This window comes from Diorhabda sublineata, chromosome 11 (assembly GCF_026230105.1).
Source record: "Diorhabda sublineata isolate icDioSubl1.1 chromosome 11, icDioSubl1.1, whole genome shotgun sequence".
In the NCBI taxonomy this organism is placed as follows: domain Eukaryota; kingdom Metazoa; phylum Arthropoda; class Insecta; order Coleoptera; family Chrysomelidae; genus Diorhabda; species Diorhabda sublineata.
In genome coordinates, this window is record NC_079484.1 from 11296141 (window position 1) to 11321881 (window position 25741).

A 25741-nucleotide genomic window follows, 5' to 3' on the forward strand; every position below is an offset into this window, starting at 1 on the left:
ATCATATACACTCTGGTTGCACAAACTACTATTCTCGTTTTATGACAAAAACTGAGGTTCTTACTCTAGTGGTGATCTTATCATAGTTTAATTCCGATCAAAAAGAGGAAGGAAATTAATATTCTAAAATATTTGCAAATGTCGATTATAAAATATAATAAATTAGGTGGTTTGTTAAGTTTTTTGTTATTGTTTATCGGCTTATTCTCATAGGTCTGAACTGTCTGTCTGTAATTGTGGCATGTGTGAAGTCACTGCATACAAATCAACTAGATATAACCTGCATAACGAACATTGATTTCCAACGATTACATTTTGACGAATAATTATCAAATGATTCCTTTTTGATATAATGGGTGGATATTAAATTGAATTATTTTTTTTTCAAAATTTATTAAAACTATTCACATAAAACAAAACAACAATCAAGATAACACAATTATCCTTAACAAAATTAAATTGAATCACATTCTCTCTTAGGTAGTACTTAATGCCCTTTTTTGAATCCCCAATGCTTGTGGTCTTCATGTTCTCCTTTCTTTCCATATTTATGTTCGTGATGATGATGATCATCATGTCCACCAGCTTTCTTGTGTCCAGCAGATTCGTGATAGTGGGATCCTTTTTCATGACCACCTTTTTTGCCATAGTGGTCTTCGTGGTGACCTCCTTTTTTGTGTCCTCCTTTCTTGTGACCTCCCTTTTTGTATCCATCTTCATGGTGGTGACCTCCGTGTTTTTCGTGGTGACCAGAAGAATGATCTTCGTCGAAGAAGTGTTTTTCTTTCTTGTATTCGTCTAGTTTGTGGACATCATGGCCTCCTTTGGTGCTGTGGCCTTTCTTGTAAGATCCCTTTTCACCATATTTGTGACCTTTTTCTCCCTTTTCGCCTTTGTGGTGGTGGGCGTGGTATCCGTCGTCATGATGATGATGTTTTTTATGACCCCCGTGTTCTTCGTAATGTTTTTTGTGGCCCTCTTTATCGTGATGTCCTTTCGATCCTTTCTCGTGGTGATGGTGACCTTTGTAGCCTTTATCGCCCTTCTCTCCGTGACTACCGTGGTGATCGGCGTGGTGCTCGTGGCCGCCTCCCTTTTCCCAATGGTGTCCGTGGCCAGAAGCTGCGGCTTCTAAATCACTAACTTCACGTTTTTCTCGACTTATTTCACGAGGTTGAGTAAAAGTTACACACACGAGAGCTACTAAAGCGAGGACGAAGAGCCCTTTATAAGTATTCATGATGTTCTGAATACTTGAACGAATTGACTGATACTGTTTTGGTTGAAGTGGCGCCTGGTTTTATATGATTTCTCATTGAGTTTTTGTTAGAGGATTAACAAATTGTCTATTGCCTTTGCGGTAAAACTTTCACTATTGTCATTTTTTAAACATGATGTAATTTACCTAAATAAAAGTGAATAAGAATTTATTTGTCCACTTCACTGCTTCCAACGTTTTTTTTTCTAGACAATTGCAGTGCATTGGGAATATTTTACATAATTTGCACAATAGTTTATCGATTGGATTTGGTTCAAAATTTCTCATTTTGTTTGGTGTATTTGACCGGAACAACGTTATTTATTAATTTCTATGTGAGTTTATACATTTCGAATAATAATTTCCAATAAAATTATTTGAAAAAATCTACAATCAAATAGTTTGAATATTAACATAACATACCATAATATGTTAATATTAATTTATAAAATCCATTTTTAAATATTATTTTTCTTTTTAAAAAAGTATTTTCTAGAAAAAAAATGATTTTTTGGAAAACTAATTGAGTTGACAAAACATCGCGCATTTTTTGAACATGAAAAGCGTTCTAATTTTCATAATGATTGGATTTATTTTAAACATCAAAATGAAAAACGAAATTATCTATTCTCTTCGATTTCTTTTTCCAATACTATGTGTTTGATAATTATCACTTTCTCATTCAATTTATGGGAGATTACAAAACCGATTTTATGGCCGTTTTTTCTGCAGAAGCAAACATTTAGTGAAACGAGTCAAATGACTTTCAACTGTGTACTATTCCTTTTACTCTCCACCTTCTATGTGTCTTTTCTAGTAAGGTAGCCAATTAGTATTGCATATTTTGTGGCCATCTATCTCTCTTGATAAAAATCTCTCTCCTACAAGTGAAACCTTAAGGTTATGAAACTGGAAATAAGTCTCTGAGGGCCAGATCTGAATAAGATGAGTTGTCAATCAATTCGAAGTGCAATTGATGAATTTTAAGCCTCCCAATAACCCAATGTCCTGTTGGAAAAGAACGTTCTTTTTCTTCGAATGTGGACGCTATTTTCCAATTTTTTCACCTTATCAAGCAATGATATGTCATACTCTGCTGTTTTACTAACACTATCACTTTTCCAAGTGATGTAATCGTCTTTATATTGACTGTTTTTTCGTTTCAGAAGTGTTATGGTGGATCTAGATTTCAACTACAGTAATGAATCTACGCAATAAATCCAACTTATTTTGCTCAAAACGCTTAATTCTTTTGATATGCTGGTAACCTTTCTAATTCTCTAACCTTAACCCGACGATCGTTCAATACCATCTAGTGCACCTTTTCGATGATATCGATGGTGGTGGTAGTGTTTAATTTAATATACGAGTTCTGGCTATTAAATAACTAGACTGATTACGAAAAAGGCTTGTATTATAAAAATTATTCTACATTCGGATGCTTCCCTTCCTTCGCCACACACCTTTTCATACGTTTCAGCAGATCTTTTTCTAACCTTTCAAGGAAATTTGAGCAGATCTGTTGACGCTAGAGCTTTTGGTCAGGAGTCAGATTTTTTGATACCAACTTACGCACAGAGTTGTCATGTGTAATTCCTCGTGTAAAATTTTTCTAACGGTTTCTTTATAAGCGTTTAGAGCCTCGGCAATCATCCGGTTACTCATTCGACGATCTGCACGCACAATTTGGTTGATTTTGATCACTGTTTTCGGAGTTAAAACAATCACAAGGTGACCTGGGCGCTGATCATCTTCAGTGCTCTCTCGGCCCTCACTAAAGCGCTTACACAACTCAAACACACGCGCACGAGTAAGAGAAATGTCTCTCCATGAGCCTCTTGCAACAAATACTATAATAGTGACGGAAACGTTTTTTGGGACCTGAATAGACAAGATATCTAGATACCCAACGCACTACTCGTTTTTTACCCCAGCCGTCTAGGGCGCCCTCCAGTCGCGCAGTCTCATTGTAATAGCCAGAACTCGTAGCTCGATATTCAATTTTTCACATACGACAGAAAGTAAGAGACCAAAATGGCGGAAATTTAAATGAGAATAAAAGAATGCGCTGACGTCTTCAGGTTGTAATCGGAAAATTTCCAGAAAACTCTCGTATACTAAAGTTTAAACGCTGAATCGTGTCTGACACGTGACGTTAACGATATTATTGAACACATATTGTGTTGATACTGTCTTCTTCTAATAAGAGAAAAAGAATGAATTTCAATACAGCCAAATGTCATTTTCACAAGAACAATAGCGATTCATACGTAATAGTACGTTTAAAATAAATATCTTGGAAATAGTCCAGCGAGGATATGAAACAAATCGGGGAAACTGGTAAGCATTAAATATCGAGATGAGGTGGTTTGTATTGTAAACGTAAAGCGGCCGCAAGAAAAGTCTACATTTACTGGTTGCGCCATTTTTCGAAAATTGCATTCTTTGCTTAATAAACGATTGGAAACCCAGAAAAATTGCTCTTAAATCGTTTCTCGGGGGTTTTCTGGCATGCTGAGGCCAATTCTGCTATTAAAATTCGCCGGAGTGCTTTTAGTGGAGGTGCTTGGGGGTTAAAAGTCATTACGGTGGGATAAGAGATAAAAAATACTTGATTGAACTTACATAAAAATGTAAATTCAATCTTAAATTTTATTATAAATATGAACATTGTAATAAATAATTGAGTAAAAATACAAAAATATTTTTTCGTAATTTGTCATTTTTTATTTTCTCCATCACCTTTCCCTTACAGCCATCCCGAGCGCCCCCGTATCCATTTTCAGCATGCCCGAAAACCACCGAGAAACGATTTTTGTCACTCGTACAATTTTTCCGAAATGCACTCCTCGAGCACCTCCTTAGATTGACCCTTGGTAAATTTCGTGGCAAAATTGGCCTCAGTGTGCCCGAAAACCCCTCAAAAACGATTTTTGCTAAACTGGACTAAAAGAGATATTATGATAAATGACACGTAAATACACTTTAAGTTTGATGTTAAAAAATTTTGTAGATAAGTGTATTTTTCTCATTATTACGCATTATTTATTTGGATTAAAAGCGTATTCATTGTTAAATTCATTTCTTTAAATAGCCCCATTAACCTTGTCACTCTATTTTATATTGGTAAGTGGATATTATCAACGTCTTACCAAAAGATCTTTAAATTATATCTAAAATGTGTGATATCGAATTATTGGAATATATATTCATTCTTTAACTTATTAATTGTAAGAATGTGGCTCATAAAGATATTCTAAACAATTTTTTTTTATTCTCAAACCAGAGAATAAGTTATGAATTTGTCGAATAATCGAAAACATCAACTTAAATTAAAAACAAACTTGAAGCCCGGTTCACATTATTCCAGTCATATACAGCTGTAAAATCGGCAAACACTATGTGTTTATCAAATTCCGAGGTGATACCATACAAGCCCACATGTTCTCTGTACGTTGAAATAAATTGAACAGTTAACTTCATTGCTAGAAATTACCTTTAGAATTGTCCAACGTATAATCAAGCATTGTTCACACCATAGAATCTTATCCAGTCAACTGGACTGGATTAATCACTAAAATGGAATATTCTAGTGCAGGTTAACCTCCTTCTACAAGCATTCCAGCATTAGACTGGATTAATATGAACCGGGCATAGAGATAGTAAAATAGTAGTTCGTTATGCATTATACGAGGAATACCTACGAGGATTTCTACAATGGAACAATGGTAGAATTTAATGAGTTGTGGCACCACTGTGTTTGTGAACAGTAATTTTTGTTATCTACTGGTTGTTGAAAGTGAACGTTTAAAAGAAGCAAGTTTGTCAAATCGAAAATCACCAACGAAGCTTACGTTGGATGATTTTTTATGATATTTAAAAAGGTCTTTCTCATCAACAATACACGGAATCACTTCGTGCAACTTTTGGTAATGAAGAACTATAAGAAAAGACTGTTAACAATTGATTTGCAGAATTTCGTCTTGGTATAATGCGTCCATCAGTGATGAATGTCGAGAAACTCTGCCAAAATCGTTTGTTATTCCTCGAAACATGATTAAAGAAGATCGTAATGTTATTTAAGGACAGATATTTTAGAATATCGCAGACTATACAATCGCTATCAAATGAACATTTATGATTGAGGAAGATATGTTCCAAATAGATTCTGCATGCCAACTCCAATAAAGCACGTCGAACAACTGAATATTTGAAGGAGAAAACCATCGAATTAATGTACTCATAGCCGATTTATCGCCTAATGACCTTATCTTGTTCTCTGTCAAACAAGATGTGCGATATTCATCACCTCAAGAAGCTGTTGAAGACTTTCAAAACCACGTTTCTTCGATATCAGCATCAAAGAAGAAAATATGTCTATAATTGGTGTGAGTTTATCCAAAAATGTATGGAAACAATATTTCGAATAGCAATAACATACGAACTGAAGACACCTGAGGCTTCAGCTAGTTGACGAGTACTTTGAGTATGATCCGGTATCTACAAACTTTTTAACTAACTTGCCAATGTACACATCATTCACATTTTTATCGGGATGACTCTCATTAAATAAGCAAGCCCGTAAGTCTAGCACAACTATTATTTTGAAAATAGAGTTGAACTATTTCAACTCGTTCTGGAATGGAATAAATCATTTTGTACCGTGAAATTAAAATAACTTGAAAAGCAACCAAACTGAATCAATGAAGAGAGTAAAATAAACTGTGTAATTTTTTTTGCTACACGTATCTGCAGTTCTGATAAATAATGTCGTGTTTTTGAAATCCCATTTTCCTTTAAATTAAATAATTTAGAAATGATTGTAGCTGTTTTCACTCGTAATAATTAAAACTTATTTTTCGTTAATACCAAAATTATCTGCTTAATGTCTTTAAAGCCGTTTTCGCATTAACTGATTTAGTAAAATTCAACAAATAGGGTATCATTAGAAAGACAATTTTGTGCCTTTTCAAATAATATATCAGTCGACTCCTCCCTCCATTTAAAATTTTAAGGTTGTTACTCACTTCCGCTAGAGGGTTAAAGGCGCAGAACGAATAATATGTTTATCTCTGAGCATGGTTGAATTTAATTACAAAAAAAGGTGTAAACTTTTCGTTGGAGCACCCTGTATAATTATCAAGAGATATGTGTATGTAGTCAGCAATAATATTAACTACACATCGATATTGTTAATAACAACGCTATTATCGAAAGTCAATCTCTTATTGGGGCTTTCAACAATTCAAGAAAAGTATGTTGCTGGTATACTAATTAACTAAATTCTTCTTAATATATCTTTATTTATATGGAAACATGTCACTATCAAAACCGAAAATAATGAATTCGGGAGTAAAAAAATTGTTTCTTAAAGAAACACATTTCATATTTAAGTAACAAAGAGCAATTATGGAGCGAATAAATATTGTTATTCGAAGAGCATGTTTTCTTTGTAAATATCTAGAAGTAAGTGGGTTGCTACTTAAATTTTGAGGTAAAAAAATAAAAAAGATATTTATAATTGGATACGGCTTTACTGTTTTTCAAAATATTTGAACCCATTTTCGAAGCATTTTGGCTATTTCGATTGAAGTACCTCCAAAACATGTGATTTGAATGCATCCATCGCTTCTTCGGGTGGAGAAAAACGTTGACCTCGCAATTTACTTTCAATCCCCGGGAATAAGAATAAATCATTGTGTGTCAAACGGGGACTGTACATCCTATAGTACTCGTATGACAACACTTTCTGAGTACATTCACCATTAAAAATGTCAAACTATGATGCTAATGTAAAATTTGTCACATTCACATCAGTGTTGTCATATCTTAAAAATTAAATTTTTATATGTAAATGGATATATTCTAGGAGAAAGAAATTAACTTAAGAGTTACGATGATAGACGTTGTATTTTTGTTCTTGCTGGTTCATCCAACGAATTTATTAAAAATACAAGATTAGTATTATCATTAAAATCATTGTTTACAGATAATTATTTTCACGAGTGGACAATGACACAGTAAATTTCTAATTTAGAACTATCATTAATAATAATGGACAATCAACCGAACGATAGTGTACTGAAAGCGTTCTAATTCTTCAACGAATCATGAAATTGTCAATTTGTTACTATAAATTTTAGCGATAAATATACAAAACATGAACTATAGAAATTACTAATATGAAGCGAAAACGAAATATTTATGTCAACAATGATTTGTTTCCAAAACACCATTACCATTGTGAGCTTAATCCTATCGAATTGATTTGAGCCTTGAGCCAAATGGAAAACAAATTTAATAGTTATATCGGTAGACATGGATATGGTAAGGATTATTATATAAATATTTGGAAAGAAACATTAGAAAATTGCAGCGTAGAGGTTTAGAATGAATGCGTGAGATATACACACCGAACAACTAATAGAAGACTGGTTCATTAGAGACCAAAATTTGGTCAATATAGGTATTGAACTAATGATAGATACAAATTATAAGAGCTCAGATTCTGGAACTGCAAAAAACTGTACTTTCTGTTTCAGCTGAATAACAGTCAATGATACCGTAAAAATTATTAAATATAAACGGTGATAGTTAATAAAGGATGATAAACATATTTTGGAGAGTTTATTCTGTTGTACTTTTGGAAAATACATAACAAAATAATATTCATTCTTTAAACGTTTGCCTTTGCCGATCTTAAGAATATTAATCATTATCTTATTTTCTACTGTCATTTTGATTTGCAAATGGTTGATGAACTACCAGTAACGTGTTTGAGAAGATTCAACATTTAGACTGTACTGACTATACGATAAGCGTTTCGACAATTGGTGAGTTACAGAAATTCACTTAAGCCGTGTTACATTCAATTTAATGGGCTATATTACTTTTTCGCTGCTAGTTTCAATCAAATCGATTCACTGTTAGCCCTTTTAGCACACATATGATACTGGAACCCTTTTTTATGTTTCTTAATTTTTGTTTTGATTTGTTTATTATTAGGAGATAAAAGAAACTGTATGGGATTAAATATTAATTTTTCTTTTGTTTTAGGTAAGCACTATTGGTTACATTAGAATCAGAAAGGGTAAGTAATTCATTACTGTTTCAACTATTATGACCATATCGTCATGTGTTGAGGCAAGCAGTAACATGTTTGAATCTGTTCCGGCTTGTCAAATTGCTATTATAGCCTCTTTTGTGATATTGTGTTGGCAGCGTCTTGGATGGAAGCATCAATTTTCTTTCAGACTGGAAAAAAATTTGGACGTCCGGAAAACCTATAGATTCGTTTCAAAAGTATTAAGTTCTATTTCTTCAGTTTTCTCAAATAATACGTTTTAATGAACACGCGTAGGGTTTTTTGTAGATTTGTTAACTTATTCTTATTTTCTTAGTTTTTCAAAGTTGATGGTTCAGAGTATTTTGTATGATGGAAAAACTTGAATAACGTGCAGTGATAAACATCTTATTTTTGGAAAATAAAGAATCAAAAACAAATTCACGAGCGTTTTGTTAAGTCTTCGGGGATTCTGATGCGTTTGAAAGTGGTCATACAAGTCTTAGACGATCCTTTTGGAAGACGTTTGAAAAGTACTTCAATTCCAGAGAAAATATATATAGTAGAATTCCTAAGCATCTCATTAGGTAGTTAAGTTAAATTTTGCTGAAGTCTTGGGTTACAGAAAGCTTTGTTTAAAATATATCATTTTATCAACAAGATAAATTGATAAAGATAACTGTAGATGAGAGGTGGGTATACCTCAATGATATTAAATCAAAACAATTGGTTAAGGAGTGATGTGAATCCGGTACTTAGACTCCAAAGCTAGTTAGATTCCGGAAATAGGGTAAGAAGCTGTTAACGCCATTCAGTTGAGATTCAAACGAATTTCTAACGAACTTTTGGATCAACTGGATGTAATACTAATAAAAGACCTGATTTGCACAAAAATTAAGTTATTCGTTTCAAGGTAATGCTCCTTCTCACATAGCTCAAAAAACCATCGGGAAAACTGGAGAAATGGAATACGAAATTTTCCAACATTCACCTTATTAACATCACTTAACTGACTCTTATCTCAGGATCTTAAAAAATTCATGCCCGGAAAACAATTTTGATAGAACGATACCTAACAGTCTTCCAGATTTTCACTTCAGAGATAGTATGCGGGCTTAGAAACTACCACATATCTTGCGCATATCATTTACCCACTAAATGTATTTATTTTTTTATTTTTACTATACTTTGGTAGGAATCTACGAGGATGGTCCAGAAGTACATGGCCCAACAAGAATTTTGGAAAAAAAATATATCTTATTTTCAACGTAATGTTCTTTTAGCTCCATACACTTTCCCCAGCGATGTTCAATAAGTTCGACACCCTTTTTATAATAAGAACCGTCATGCTGCTCAAAATAGTTATTAATTGCCGAAATCACCTCTCCCTTGTTGGGAAATCTGACCACCGAGTCATTCTTTCAAATCTGGAAACAGAAAATAATCGGAGGGGACTTAATCTGGTGAAAATGGTGGATGAGGTGGATGAGCCATTCAAACATTATTTCATTAATTTTGAGAATTACGGTAATGGATGAGTGAGCTGGTATATTGTCTTGATGAAACAACACTTTCTTAGCCAAATGCGGCAGTTTTTTCTTAATTTCCTCGCTCTAACGTTGCAATAAGATCGCATAATACACGCCGATAATAGTTTTACCTTTTTCAAGATATTCAATGAAAATTATCCCATGCGCACTTTCAGTCGACGATTATCCATTTGTAGATATTTTTCAAAATTTCTGGAGACGTCACCTCATTTGGTCGACCACTGTGATGCTGGTCTTTGTATGTCGTACGACCTCATTTAAACTATGCTACTCAATACTTTACTGTTGATTACGAAGGAGCAGTCTCACCCAGAGTAGAATTTAGTTCATCTTTTATATTGGTTGGGCTCATGTCCTTAAAATAAAAGGATTGTATCACATAACGATGACCAATTTTTTTCAAGTTAACAAATTCACTGGAAACGTTCACTAATGACGGCTACCAAAAAAATATTAAAGAACGTGGGATTTTCAAATATATGCTGTATAAATTGTGTTCTTCTTAATACAAGGGTATTTTTCAAGCAACTACCGCTATCTCTAGGCCAGACCAGGTACTTCTGGGACAATCCTCTTATATGGTAATTAGTATGGAAATTTCAGATTTCGTTCTTCATCAATAATCATTCAAATAATTATTATAAAAATTATAATTATTTCTTCTGCTCCTTCAGTTTCCTCTTAATTATTGCGAATTTCAACAACTTATATATATATATATATATATATATATATATATATATATATATATATATATATATATATATATATATATGTCAAGGTCGGATCCGCCAGGAGGGGGTCACATAGTCGTGGTCAAGTCAAAAACTTTTGATAACAATAGATACAAGTGAAAAGTAGGTATTTTATTAATGTACGTAAGTACTGTACTTAAAAATATTTATTCTTTATTATACACTTGAATAACTTAACACATAATAACTTGTACATATACATGTACATATTGCCATCTTCTCTTGACGACATTCCATAGCCGTGGTGAATGATTTGTCATAACAGCTAGAGGTATGTCGAGGGGTATGACGCAAAACTCCGCAAAAGTGAAGAGGTGGTACGACAAGGGTTTCCGAGAAACAAAATAGAAATAGAAAAAATACATATATTCAAATAAAAAAATCAATTTTTCTTTAACGTCTTCATCCGAAACTCGTTATTGCGTTATTTACGTCAATGGGTACGTTTTTATGAACGTGAAGAAGTGCCAGTCCGGTTAGGCGATCTTCAACCATTGAAAATCTTAACCACGATTTCATTCTGTGCAACATAGAGAAAGACTTTTCTGCTATCGCTACACTAACAGGTAGTGTAGCCATAATACATAAAAATTTTCTTATATTAGGATACATATCGATGTCACAATTTAAAATAAGATCAGAAATCGAACTGCGATATGTCCTGGGTCCGCTGCCATGGCTACCACTTTATCATCCACAGCCGATATTCATTTACAATGACAGAAACTGGAGTGTTATCTAGTCATAATGTATAGTCGATATACTTTACGATATACTTTATTACTATATTCGCTTTTTGGCATGAAAACCCTTAGCTGAAACAAATTAAGTACGTCAGGGGACGTCGACTTTTCTTTAGGTCTTTATCAAAATACGATATTGACACTGACAATTTGCTTATTTATATTGATTTATAGATCACCTTCATCATGAAAATCAAAATAAGGATAAAATCAACTTAGAATCTAATAAGAAAAATTAATTTTTCCTTGGTCCCTCTATCCCAAATATATAGCAGTAATCAATTAAATTATTTGTAGTTTTATTAGAATTTACAAAATAGAGCTATACATTTTACTTAAATTATTTTGGTCTTTTTTATCATTTATAGCTTTTTCGTTCTAATTAATGTGAACCATTTCTAAAAATTCTCTTTTTCGTGTATTAGATTCCGTTTCAAGAATTTTTGAATCTTTATATTTGAATTTCTGTTTTTTTGATATTTTATGGTTGATTAATGCAGTTCTATTTTTTATCGAATTGGTGATTTCTTAGTCTATTTTCTAAATACTGAAAGGTTTGCCCTATATAGACAGCGTCACAATTGGTATAAGGCACATGATATGTAATATTACTAGTAATATTATATATCAAGTGTATCAATTGATTTCATCCTTATTTTGATATTTATGATGAAGGTAATCTATAGATCAATATAAATAAGCAAATTGTCAGTGTCAACATCGTATTTTGATAAAGACCCAAAGAAAAGTCGAAACGTCAAAATTTATCTTTGTTTTAAAAATTATCAAAAAAAAATTAATTTTAAAACAGAACAACAGATCAAGAACATTTAGATGCATTAATATATCAAAAGGTCTAAGAAATAAGAAATTAAATAATATATATGGGTTCTGAAATATACTCAAAGTGATTTTGTTGTTAGCTTATGTTGCCTATATGTGTTTTTCCCTTATACACTGATAGTATGCAAAATACTACAAGTGTCTATTTATTTATTGAATATGTTCGCCAAAATATTGATTCAAAATTTGATGAATAGAGCAAATTACAACACATGACATATTCTAGACTTATAATTGCATAATTTTATTGTGCGAAATCCCAAAATCATAGTTTGTGTGTTGGAGAGAATAAATTTATCGTAATTATCAAGAAAAGTACTTTGAGCTGTACTTATAAAAAATATTTAGATTGGAAATTCGGTAAATATGATTTAGACTCTTCGTGGATGGATTAAAGGGCTGATATATTCTGAACTAGATAGACCAAAGAGGGCTATTGAAGCTCTTGGATAATGCAATCATGCCTCACTTCTAAATGTACACAAACTTCTGAAGATATTGGCGACATTGATCATTTTCATTTTTACCTCTGGCAGGACTCTTTCTTAAAACTCATTTAAAAAAATCCACAGGTCACAAAAGACTAAGCGATTTGACGTTGATGTAAATGCACTGCATCTAGAAGATGAGGAATATAATCAGTTTTGTGATAAGTTGTTAATATTTTTGTAATGGTTTTATTCATAAATATTTATCATACTGCATCTAAACTAATAGTCTGTAATAAATATATAAATCTAACAATAAATAAAATTCGAATTTATTTATTTCCCTATTTTTACTGTGACAAACACAAAAGTTCTTGATTGCCCTTATGAATAGGTTTATCAGTAACGATAATGACAACTGAATGTTTCCATGGTAATTTTTTTGGTTCTCTTTATCAACCGTAAAGTCATTTGGTTCCCGGGATTACAATTTTAGAATTTTTTGTCGCTGACGTATCACCGGTCAGTTCGATGCGTCGTCCTAGGGCGTAGTGTCCGAAAAGTACCCCGATTGTGCGGAATTTAACGCATATTTAACACGCCTATATAAACTTCACCTGTATATGGGTTTGTGAACTTATTTGTTTGTTTGTTTATAACTCTCTTTTGTGTCTTATTGCTGTTAGTAAATCCCACCACTTTAATTGCAATCGTTACTTGAGCCGGCTAATTCACCGGTCGATGGTTCAAACCCCGTTCACTCTGTAAATTTTATTTTATATATTATCATTGCAAGTTTTTTCTTTACATCGAAGCAAATTACACAAATTCACAATTCTAATGACTAGAACTTGAAGAAAAATGTTATTTTAAATAATAAATCGAACTTAAAGTGGAAAATAAATATACTTTGAAAAAACTAAAAAAACGCTTTTGAAGCATATCAAACTGAAAAGTTGTTTTAGTTAGTTAGTATTTAGTTAGTGCTTAAAATAATAATGAATGAAAAATACTAGTATTATTGAGAAAAAAGCGTGAGACGCTTTGTTCCATATTCCTTGTACATCGAGCGCACAACGCGTTTTTCACAATAATACTAGTATTTTTCAAACATTATTGTTTTAAGCTTATTTTAAAAAAAATATTTCCAATTTTTTACTTTAAGAGCTTATTTATATGTTTGTTTAACTTTTGTAGACTTGTTAATAACCTTCACTCGTTATCCCTGATTAACTGAATCTTTTCGTTTTTTATTTGCCTCTTGGTGAAAATTTCTCAATTCTTTTGTTCAAAGTATTCATCAATAATTTTTTGCCTACGTATCTTTTTGGTGCCTTTTTGGACTGAGTATTTTCTCTTGGTTTTCTAGCGTGTCTAATCGTACTAGACTCCTTTCCCCCAGTTTTTTTATACTCCTCATCCAATAATCCTTTCTTGCTTGTTATTTTTTCTAAGCCTAACATTTGCTCAGGTACCTTTCCTGTTTTCACATTATCGTCCTCATTTATTATTCTCGGATTTGTGCTAAAGTACTCTTGAATTTTCTACCTAATCCCGTTTTATGGTACCCTTGATATGTTATACTTCTTCCTTGTATTGTTTACTTTCGGTATTCTTCGCAGCTGCTGCTTGATGTTTCTTACTACTGAAAAGTGTATTCGCGTACGCACCTCTGTAAATTCTCACATACTTCACTAACTTTTGATGTATTTTTTTGTATAAATCTCGTTATTGGTTCGCCCATCTGGTGTAATGCATGTTATTTTATGTATTTCTCTATGGTCAAAGCTTGTGCTTTGTTTTCATATCTTGTTCCATGTCGAAATAAATCAGTGAGTTTTCATTTTCTCGTATTTGTCTCCTATTCCCTTCCTAGCGTTTATATCTGCCTTTACCATCTTCTTATTATACCTTGGAGTTTATTCCACTTCACTTGCCATTTATTATTGTTATTTTCTTGTGTTTGCCCTGTAATCTTATTCTACATAGTGCGAAATTGCGTCAAAATTGATGAAACTTTTCGTTAATTCTCTTCTTATTGTGAATCCGACTCTAAAAAATTTTTTATTGTCATTTCCGCTGTTGAAATAACCCGGTACGTGTATACCTTTTTGTATCTTTTCTTTCTTCCGTTTCCTTCTTTTGGTTTCTTTACATTTTCTTGTTGGTTCTCCAATATTTATATTATCATCTCCTTCATCATTCTCTCTATTTTCTTTATCCATTGCGTTGATTGCTACTCTAATTATTATTGCGTATCAGGTTTTTCTTCTTTTCTATTTTCTTTTAATTCTTCTTGTAGTCGTTCCTACTCTTCATTCCATTTCCATAAGTTGCCGTCCTGATATATAGTCTTAAATAATTACAAACATTAATTAATGCTAATATTCAATTATATGTTTATTTAATCATGCAACCGTAAATATTCGTAAATATAAATGGTACTGTTCACTAACCAACAATACCAACTCAATGGTAGTAGGTTAACCTTTGGAACTAAACATTCCAGTTTTTTTGCGGGCACTGTATGCAATCATTCATGAACCAATAAATTATTGGGTAACTTTTCAATGACAAAAAATTCGAATACTCGATTCTTACTCCATTGAAATATTTTGCATGGTACGTAAATCGCTAGTATTTATAAATTACTACATCAATAAGTTCAAGGAAAATTAATTACGAATTCTCGCTGAGCCGTTATTTACGGTGAGATGTATCAACCTTTAATTTCCTTTATACCAATATTGAACAATTAAACAAATATTTGCATACATTCCTACGCAACTCCTCCCTATTCTCGTCAAACGCATGCGTCTTTAAAAGCAGTTAACATGTACGTCACTATTTCAAAAGTTGTTTATATGAATACTAAACCAGCGTTAACGAAGATAGTGCAATCATTATAACTGATGTGTTTGGGAGGCCGGAAGAAAGTTCATGTGAAATGTGAAAACCAGACGTAACTACAAACGAACACGTTAGTTCGTATCGTAACACATAAAATATCTCAGTTCGATACCGGTAAATATACCACGCGTTTATAAAATCACATTTTTTCAATCGTTCCTATGTCAGACTCGGCAATTTTCTGTTAAAAAAAAGTTTAAAGTTATGTCAGTGTCGTATAGATCGTTAACTGAATTTTATTGGGACGAATTATCAAGTTATATTGGCGGATGTGGAACGCTGAAGATGCTAATTGGAAATCATAAAGTTGGTTTGTGAAAGTGAGTTATTTTCGTCATTACCAAAAATATTTTATTGGTTATTTTTGATAGCTGGTTAATCGATTCAAAATTATTCCATTTTTATTTGTTAATTGGCATCATTGTTTACTCGAATAAATCTAAACATGTTTAATTAAGTATTTATTATCATCAAATTTTGTTCTTAAAAGAAAAATATATTGCTGTGAAACATCAAAAATTTGAAAACAATCAACGTGTCACATAATACTCATATATAATACTTTGTTATATAAATGTCAATGTTTGAATTATTAATTTGCTGCAAATTAGCACAGCTATTTCAAATTGATACTAATATTTAAGTTTTTCATGTCAGTTACTTTCAGGCAGTATATTATATAAGAAGAAATATAAAATTACAAAAAAATATTGAAAACATTTAATAAATACTATTATTAATACTATCTCTCTATCCGTATAAGTTTGAAGCAAAAGGTTTTTTATTTTCTAATATTGTTTTATCGGGTAGTTCTGTAACTATCCTAGTCGTAGTCCTAGTTCGTGTCTTCCCTTTTCACCACTTTTGCCTAGCTTCCTCTTCTCCCTTTTTTTTTCTCAGTTTTGCTCTCGAATTTCCAACCCTATAATTTTTAGCATGATAATTATTATGCATTGAATTTCTTCGGTTTTGTGTTGTACTTTTATTATCTTCGGTATATCTCCTTATTTACCAAAGAGATAATTTTCTATGTGTGTCTATGACCAGTCAAGGTATTTTTTTTGTTGTGTCCATATATATGGTTTCATTTATATTAATTGATTTATTCCATATATAATATATAATATACAATATATAAACCATTCATGACATGATTTTATCAGACCGTCGAATTGGGCTAAAACGGATCTGATCTGAAGCACTGAATATTTCATACGACCGCGTTCATCATATAGTTCACGACAATTTGGGCATGAAAAAAATTGCTGGAAAATGGATTTCCAAATGTTTGAATGTTGACCAAAAGGATGCAAGGGTAGAAGCATCGCGTTCGATCTGTGCTCGATTTGAAAAGGATGTAGACTTCTTAAACCGAATTGCTACTATGGATGAGACTTGGGTACATTTCTACGATTCAGAAACAAAGCAACAATCTATGGAATGGCGACACTCTGGTTCCCCAAGACTTAAGAAGTTCCGTGTCCAAAACTCTGCTGAAAAAATTCTTGCTTGAGTTTTTTGAAATTGCCGTGGGGTAATCATGATTGATTTTTTTGTAGATTAATGGTAGAACAATAACTGGAGATAACTATTCGACATTACAAAAAATTGAAGAGAAAAGACGCGGTAAGCTATCCAAAGGTGTTTTGTTTTTGCAGGACAACGCCCCTGCACACAAATCTCATGTTGCCATTCCTAAAAATTCATGATTTATGGTTTGAATTTCTAGAATACCCCCCTTATTCACCAGATTTAGCTTCGTCCGACTATCATCTCTTTCCTCAACTGTAAAAAAGTTTAAAAGGTCGAAACAAGACGTTGCAGGTTCCCTATAATAAATGTATCCGATTAAGAGAATATGTCGAGTAATAAAATATTTTGACATTGTAATGTTGTTTGGTTCTATAGTAGGCTAAGAATTTTTCAATATATCCTCGTACTCCGATGTTTTCATCGTTTTTTATCATTAGCTATGATTTCATCTACCCTATTTTCGAGATTTTCAACCCAACTTATTATGATCTTGTCAAACATTTTTTTTGAAACTATGGGAAAAATTACGCAGGTAGATATACGTACACTCCTTTAATGACAGTAACCATGAGATTAAGAACTTTGATACTAAGGATCTGGCTTCTAAAGCGGAAAAAATTCTGGAAATTATCATTAGATTATTTTGTATAATGTTTACAAATTTATATAATGGTGTCAAAGACTTTGTATATTTAGAATAGAGAGTCTCTAAAAGAGCTATTTAACATAAAGATTTGCATGTCACTACTCGTTGAAAAGACAATAAAATAATGCGGTACATATTGGGGCAATTTAGTTATATATGAGGGATATTTGACTCACTCGCCAGTTTGGGATGGACGAACCCACCGATGGGCCCAGAACCCATCCTTGGTGTGTCCAAAAGCGTTGCCATCGCATCTTTAACGGTCTACTTGCAAGGCGGACCCGGCAGAGATGGATAGAGACACCAGGCATGAGACAAGCGATGCACCTCTTGCGTCTCACGCCAAACCACAGCTCCAACTAAATAGGTGCGGAATCCGAGTAGTTACCGGATTTCTAACCGAACACTGCCATCTAAGACACCATAACCACACCATGGGATCACGGACAATCAGGAGTGCCGTTTGTATATGGAGGAGGACGAAACTTCGGACTACGTTATCTGTGAGTGTCCTGCGCGGTTTAAACGCCTGAACAATCCTCATAACTTGCCTAATGACATGAAAGGGTTCAAACCAAAGCGCCTGAGCAGTTTCTCAAATGACATCGGCCTTTGGTAACGTCAAGTGGGGCACGACGGAAATATCTGAAGGCGAATGTGCTCAACGGCTTCCTGGCCGCCCACAACTTTGAACTATGAAGGGATATTGACATACCAAAATAGTAGGAAAATAAATTGATTGGTTGATAGCTTTTGGTCATATTAAGGGTCCCAATTTATAAAAATATCAAATATTCTCTCGTTCGTTTTCAATCTTCTTTTCTATTTTACATAACAAACATCGGAAAACTCAGAATAAACTATTAGATGTTTATAAAGTCAGTTTTGAAAAATCAAGATACATCGAAGTAAGCACAGAAAAAAATTTTTAAAACAAATATGAAGTTTTTTGAGTTGAATTTTTTTGTGCACAATTTCTTTATAATTTTGTGCTTTATGGTTACTTAGGAAATTTTCAATACCGACTCAAAACTTAAAGCTCTACTTTCCGAAACAGTCGTAACTTTTATAAAATCTGTATCTTTCATCAATTTCGGAAATTTGATAGAAAGGTAATTAAAATAATATCTGTTCTTGTCTAACTCTTTGAAAAATGGGTTTATCATTCTAAACTTCATATTTAATACTCGAGGTATGATTTTCTCTCTGCTTGCCAACAGCTCCATTATTACATTGGCTTCACAGAAAGTTAAATATTTTCTCACAGGCCAAACATCTTTTCCCAATATCCCACATACAAATGAATTAAGGTATTTCCATCCCGTTTCCTTGTATCGTTAATTTGTTATTCTTCTTCCTTGTATTGGTTACCTTTGGTATTCTTGGCAGCTGCTGCTTGATGTTTCTTACTACTAAAAAAGTGATCTGTATTTCGGGCATCAACTTGACCAAGTAAAAATTTTTTATATTCTTCTTTGAGTTTTTTTAAATGGTCAATTGAAATTTATTAAAATTTATTGTGCAGAACTCTTTTAAACGCATGTCTAAAGTAACTTCGCGATTTCATTACAGTACACCAATTCTTGATTTTTAGCAAAACAAGATAATAACTCTCTTCCTGTTGTTCTACATGTTGTTATTCTACCGTTGGTATTAATAATTTTTTCTTGCAATCTGGAGACTAACAGTTTAAATTCTTGTTTTAATAAACTGAGATTACGATCATTTGAAGGGGATAACACTGGAGAAAATGTATCACCGTTGTACTCACTTTCACTGATAGCCTGTACCGATTTCTGTGACTTTGGCAACATCATTATTTCTGGGGGCATGCGAGTTACTTTTCAAACGTGTGGCACGATGAGGATTATTCAAAACACATTTGATTCCGTTTGGAGCCTTTTGACATCTACTACGTAAAAGTAAAAAAACCATCAATATGATTCTTAGACTCCATCCAGATTATAAGAATGCCGAAGTAATCCAAGCAGTTGTTCTTTTTTTCAAACCTTAAAGACTCGACACAGAACTAAGAAACTTTATCAGTAACCCATGATTTATATTGTTTGTTCATTTGAAATTCGAAATATTCAACATCTTCTTCACAAAGTCTCTAATATTTATTCCTTACTACCACCAAAAATACGAGTATAACAAAATAAATCATTACCATATTTACAATTACACTGTTTTTTAAAAATTAAAATATTTCTCTCGTTGTAAAAAGTTTTTATAATGAAGAATATTTTACGAAACTATTGTAAGGTAATTTTGGCCTAATAATCTCAAAAATTGGTAGTTTTTCGATTTATAACTTTGACAACGAAGGTTTATACGGGTTCAGTAACACTTTTTATATAACACCACCATTGACGTCGTTGAATCTGTAAAATTCTTAGGACTTGTTGTGGTCAATTCCTTGAATTGGAAGTTACATATTATCGAAAAAGCTTTTCCTGCTTTGCGCTGAGATCAGTTTTCAAAGAACTGATCGAGTCGCATCTCTGATATGCCCTTTACTTCTGGGACACGTGTGGTGCGACTCAATTTAAGCGAATCTTCAAACTACAAAATAAAGTTGTTAGATATTTACTCGGACTAAACCGCAGGGCTCACTGAAGGGACTTCTTTAAAAGATTAAAAATTCTGACTCCTCCTTCCTTATTTATCTTTGAATCCGTTTGCCTAATTTGTAAGCACGCTTCTCTAATTTCAGAAAGGTCGTTGCACAGCTATCCACTTAGGAACGCGGAGTACAACGTTTACCTACCTACTCCACGTTCAGAATTAGTTGAGGGCTCAATATTTCACAATACAAAAAAATGCACAATCACTTGCCAATTGAAATCAAATCGATATCATCTTTTCCCGCATTCCGCAATAATTTGAAGGCATATTTACTGGAAAGTGCCTTATATTCTGTAAACCACTTCTATTCTAATGATAATATTTAATTCCGAACATGCTGCATACTGGTTTAATTTTTGCTATGGACTTATCTACTAATTATTACCTATTACTGTTTTCTTCTGTATATTTAAATTTTATTTTATTTGTATATTTATTTAGTTATTTTTGTTTCTTTTTTTAGTTTTTGCAAGCTTGTGTCTACAAATTGTAACTACTTGCGCCATAATATTTCCAATTTTCTGATTCCTGCCTTCTAGAGTAATCAAAGAGTTAAACGTACTTACGATTCATGGAAAACTCATTTATTTTTCACTGACATTTTCCTCACAAAGTGAGATTTTCCAAGAAAAAAGTGTTTCTTACCGTGATTTTCTGATCCATGCTATGTTTGTAGAACGATAGTTTATCATCGATTTTATTATCAAAATCTTACTCTTATCCTATGAAGGATAGCAGCAGCAGTCCAGCTTATAAAGTTTTCTAAAGAAATATTAACCTAGTCTTTTTGAATATATTAAAAATATCACAATAAATCTATTTTCCGTCTTCTGTTTCGAATCCCATCTTTGGCAAAAATATTTTCTAATAATTAATTCGATTAATTGGAAATCTATCGTTATACTTACTCAACATACGGGGTGTTTCTTAATTGATGGGACAAAATGTAGGAGGTGCTTGCTCGTATAAAATTAATATGCGTTTTTCTATAACAAAATTTCCTCAGCCTTTCCGAGATATCACACTTAAGACTTAAGAGGTGTTGATTAAAATTGAATTTCAATTTTTTTATAAAATTTCAGGAAAGCTAGAAACTTGAAATTATGTAATTTTCGTGTACTCGCAAAGGACTAACCACAATATTCCTGTTACATTATACAGGGGTAAAATTAATAGCCCTTCTTTGTTTCATATAATTTTTTTTTCAAAATGAAGTTTTATAAAAAATTATAACTAAAAATCCTTGTTTTATTTACAAATATTTTTTATTCTCAAATTTTTTCCACAAAACCAATAGCTACAGAGAAAAAAAACACAATAATTTATTATTTTTTCGAGTGGAAAACAGTAATAATGTAAAATGTAGATAATCAGTGACAAATTTCCAACTTGTCAGTAATTTACTATAACGTTCGTTAATTTCTCGTAAAACATTAATCTACAACGCAATAACATCAAGTTTTGTTTTAAGTTAAAAAAAACTAACAAATGTGACGTAATATTAAAATCTACCTATGGTGATAATTTATTTACTCTAAAGACTGTTCTTATGAGTCAGTGATACGACAAAAGGAAAAAGAAGAAAAAAATAATCACCTACAACTCTTGATATTACAATTAAAATAGTATTTATCTGTTTACTATGCTGGACGAATATGTTTTGCTTAAATTATTTTTCAGACATACGTCAATAGGATTTAATTATATAATATTTTGGAACAACCTCGACTTTATCACGTAGAATATACATTTTGTTGATAATAAGTTTAGTTTTCTAATAAGTATTGACAACAATCGAGTCAACCTAGACGTAAAAAGTTTATAAACGTATTGGATTTTTTGTAAATATTATTAGATGATATGGATACCTATTAAAAAATGATAAATTAAGTGAATAGTGCGAAACAGGTAATGTGTGCAATAAGTGCAGCCATGTCATGGCAATAGGGTAAACAGCATAGTAATAGGAAAGTATCTAGATAGTTGTTGGACATATATTTTTTTAAACTCTGTAATAATAAATAATGGAGGTTGTTTCAAGTCAAAACTATTTTTTTTAGGACCCAAATTGCAGAAAGCAAAACAAAGGTTGTCAATCCACTGATAGTCTTTCATATTCGCTTCCTTTACTATTTTCGATATTAGAAACAACTACTATTCATCTACCAAGTGATACAAACAAGAGTAATTTTACAGAACGCTACTTGCGAAGTCCATCTCCTCAAATATTATCTATCATAAGTGAAGTTTAAGTCGAGAAATAAAATTCTGATCCGTATTGTTAGAAAAAATTGTAACATCACAAATTTTCCTATGAATGCTAGTTACTAAATACATAACTAATTCTTTCAATCGTTCCAAATAAATTTCTTTGTACAAAATTATTATGTCATCGGCATTCCGGATTATTTCTTAGATTTGACTGAGAATAATCTAATCATGTATTTCAGACAGTTCCCAGAACTCCAAACGTCAATTGGTTCACATGTTATTTCCAATTTTAACATTGTGGTTTTGTGTTCAAATATAGCAAAACAAGTTTCGATGTAACACTTCAAGTTATAAACAAAAATTTTACGCTCCACCACACTTGTTCAGGGGTTGCTCGAGATGGATAAAAATATTTTGTTTGCATTTTGGAACATTTAGATTCGCTTATGTCAACACATATTTTAAATCGTAGATCGTGTTGTATTAGGATCTGAGATATTTCAAGTTGGAGATAGAAAGTTAATGGTCCAGTGAAACTGAATAGAATTATGAAAGCAATTGTTACTAGAAGAATTTGAGGGCGAGTCACTAAAAATGAAAATTACATCCAGGAAACACTTCAGCAATATAGTGATGAGAAATTCATAGAGTATTTTATGGTTAATAGAACCACATTTTTGAACAGTATCAGCAAAGCCGTATGTTTAATTGCCAAAGTGGAGGAAATAATAAAATCAGTTTCAGATGTCACATTTGTATATTTATTTTGTTTATTGGTTATGAGGTCGTTTTTTCTCTAGATTCAATATTATAATCATATAACAATCATTTATTATTATCATATTTATCATTATCGTTAATTTAGTATAATTTGAGTCATATATATTTCTAGAGCATGAGACTACTTGGCCAATTAAAAAAAACAAGGATTTTCACAGATATCAAATTTTTTGAAGCTATTGTTGCCATTGATTGGAAATCCTCATACTATAATAGGAAATCTTCTCAAGAATAAATTTCAATGCTCAGAAGTAATGTCACTCTTCAATGATGAAAAATCATACAATCAAAAGATATTCAATTTCGAGACAATAAATAAAATCGCATTTTCAGTTTTTACACCAATATGTTTTCTTCTCTGATACAGTAAAATCATTTATATGTGAGTTATGTGCAGGTAGGGTTATTAAATCTGTAAAAAAATCATCAACTCGTATTTCTGTTTAAACTGATTAATAACGGTCAAGTTATGCGTAGTGTAGCAATTTTCGAAATATTTTCAGAGCATACTGCTGGAACAGACCCAATATTACTTTGAAAAATCATTATATTAGCACTTTTTGCTTGAAAATCAGGTCAGAAAATTGGATGTGAATGTGTAGCGACGAAACTATCGTCACTATCAGTCGTTGTGAATTCAGTTGAACTTTCTTCTTCCGAGAAGAACATAATTGAGTCACAGATATTTTCTACCTCATCAGGTGGCTTTAAAAACTCTAGGATTTTCGGTGATAATGTTTTCCTTCATTACTGTGGCAACTTCCTAGCTATTAATAACTTTATGGAGTGAGACTAGTAAAATACTAAAAAGATCTGTATTAGTGAATTGCCGTGACGATTTTCTAGTGTGGCTTCTCTGATATGCTTTCAAATCTTCATTTCTGAATGCTGATTCTTCCTTAGAAAGTTGCGCCCTAACAACTTTGGTTTTTCTCCTTTTATTCTTCTCGCTACTGATTTCAAAAGTTACTTTGGGCCATATCATGCGAGACGTTGATGGTGTTTCATCAGGCAAATATGCAATAGGTAATGAAAACAGTTCATTAAGCTAAGCAGTCTTTTGTCCCAGAAACTTTTTTTCCATTTTTTTAGCGATTTGCTATCCTTTTCGAAAATGCGAAACATGCTGATAAATGCAAAGTTCCACAGATTTTAAAGTTTCTTCATCATACTCTTCAGATAACAAATGATTGCGGGCAACATTCTGAACATGATGAAATTCTTCCGTATTATTTTTACCCTTGCCAAACGGTGAAAAGATTCTTAGGTTTTAAAGAAAAAGCTGCCAAGTGGAATAACCGCATATATCGGTTACAGAAAAATCACGATATTTTCAAAAGAAGAGCTAATTTTTTAGCAGATTCGATATACTACGTTTTCATTCAAACAAAAAATTAAAACGTGACTAGTCGTAACTAATTTTGTATCTCTACAAAAAGTTTGCTATTTATCGTTTTTTCTTTATCCAAAACACAAATAAATAGTACAAAATCTTCTCTAGATTTACACACTTAGTCACTGCACTGCACATTCAAGTGACGGTGGACGTTTCAGGTATATTTTATCGCACCCCGTTACAGACCAAGCATCCCTTTTGCAAACTTATCAAGCTTTGCGGCATTCCTGAACACTTAACAATTTAGAATTTTGGCCAGGTTTTCAGTGTATCGGGTCCATTGTGCAACTGCGTAGTTTGGTCGGGTGCGTTGTTATTGGTAAAATTTATTAATTATACTCCGAAAGATAGGTAATTAATTTCGTCCATTACATATATGTTCAATTTATATTTGCACTCATTAATAAAGTTGACATTTATCTACTGCGTTTTAATTTTGGTAGATTGTTGTTATTTAAATATTTGATCGTGTGTCATTAATCTTGTTGAAAAAGAGATGAAAACATTTACATTTTTAATTGCAAATTTGCAGCAGTAGCACAATTGCATATAATTAGAAATTGTTTATATAACCAACTTTATTTATAATACCGTAAAATGCGATTTCATTGAAATAATACGGTTAAATAAAGAAGAAATAGAAACAAAAACACATTATGCAATTCAATATTTTTGATAAAACTTGTACAGGTGAATTAATAGTTAGTTTTAAAGGGATTTGAAATGGAAATATGAAGGGGTATGAGGATGGTCCCTGAATTACCTGGCCCAATAAAAAAACCCAAAAATTTTTGGAAAAAAATATATTTATTTTTCAACGTAATCTCCTTTTCCTAGCGATGTTCAATAAGCTTCTCATTAATTTTGGTCATTTTAATATCAGATGTGCATTGCATTGTCTTGATGAATCAATAATTTCTTCTTAGTCAAATGCTTTCTTTGGAGCCAGATCTCCCTTTTCCGTCTATTGTTTTTATTGCTCTTTTGTTTCGGGTGT

At 32.2% G+C, this 25741-nt stretch overlaps 3 protein-coding genes across 6 annotated transcripts in view; 2 read left to right on the forward strand and 1 right to left on the reverse strand.

Annotated features, from left to right (window-relative positions):
• The window catches only part of LOC130450481 (uncharacterized), a 247827-nt gene that overhangs the window by 158105 nt on the left and 63981 nt on the right, over nt 1-25741 (forward strand). The window lies entirely within an intron of this gene.
• LOC130450483 (histidine-rich glycoprotein-like) lies at nt 488-1240 on the reverse strand. Its single transcript, XM_056788883.1, has one exon. The coding sequence runs from the start codon at nt 1238-1240 to the stop codon at nt 488-490; it is 753 nt and encodes a 250-aa protein (XP_056644861.1).
• LOC130450484 (uncharacterized) overlaps nt 15510-25741 on the forward strand; it is a 35650-nt gene continuing 25418 nt past the window's right edge. The window contains exon 1 of the mRNA XM_056788884.1: nt 15510-15870. The gene's annotated coding sequence lies outside the window, so the exon portion shown is untranslated. The remainder of the gene's footprint in view (nt 15871-25741) is intronic.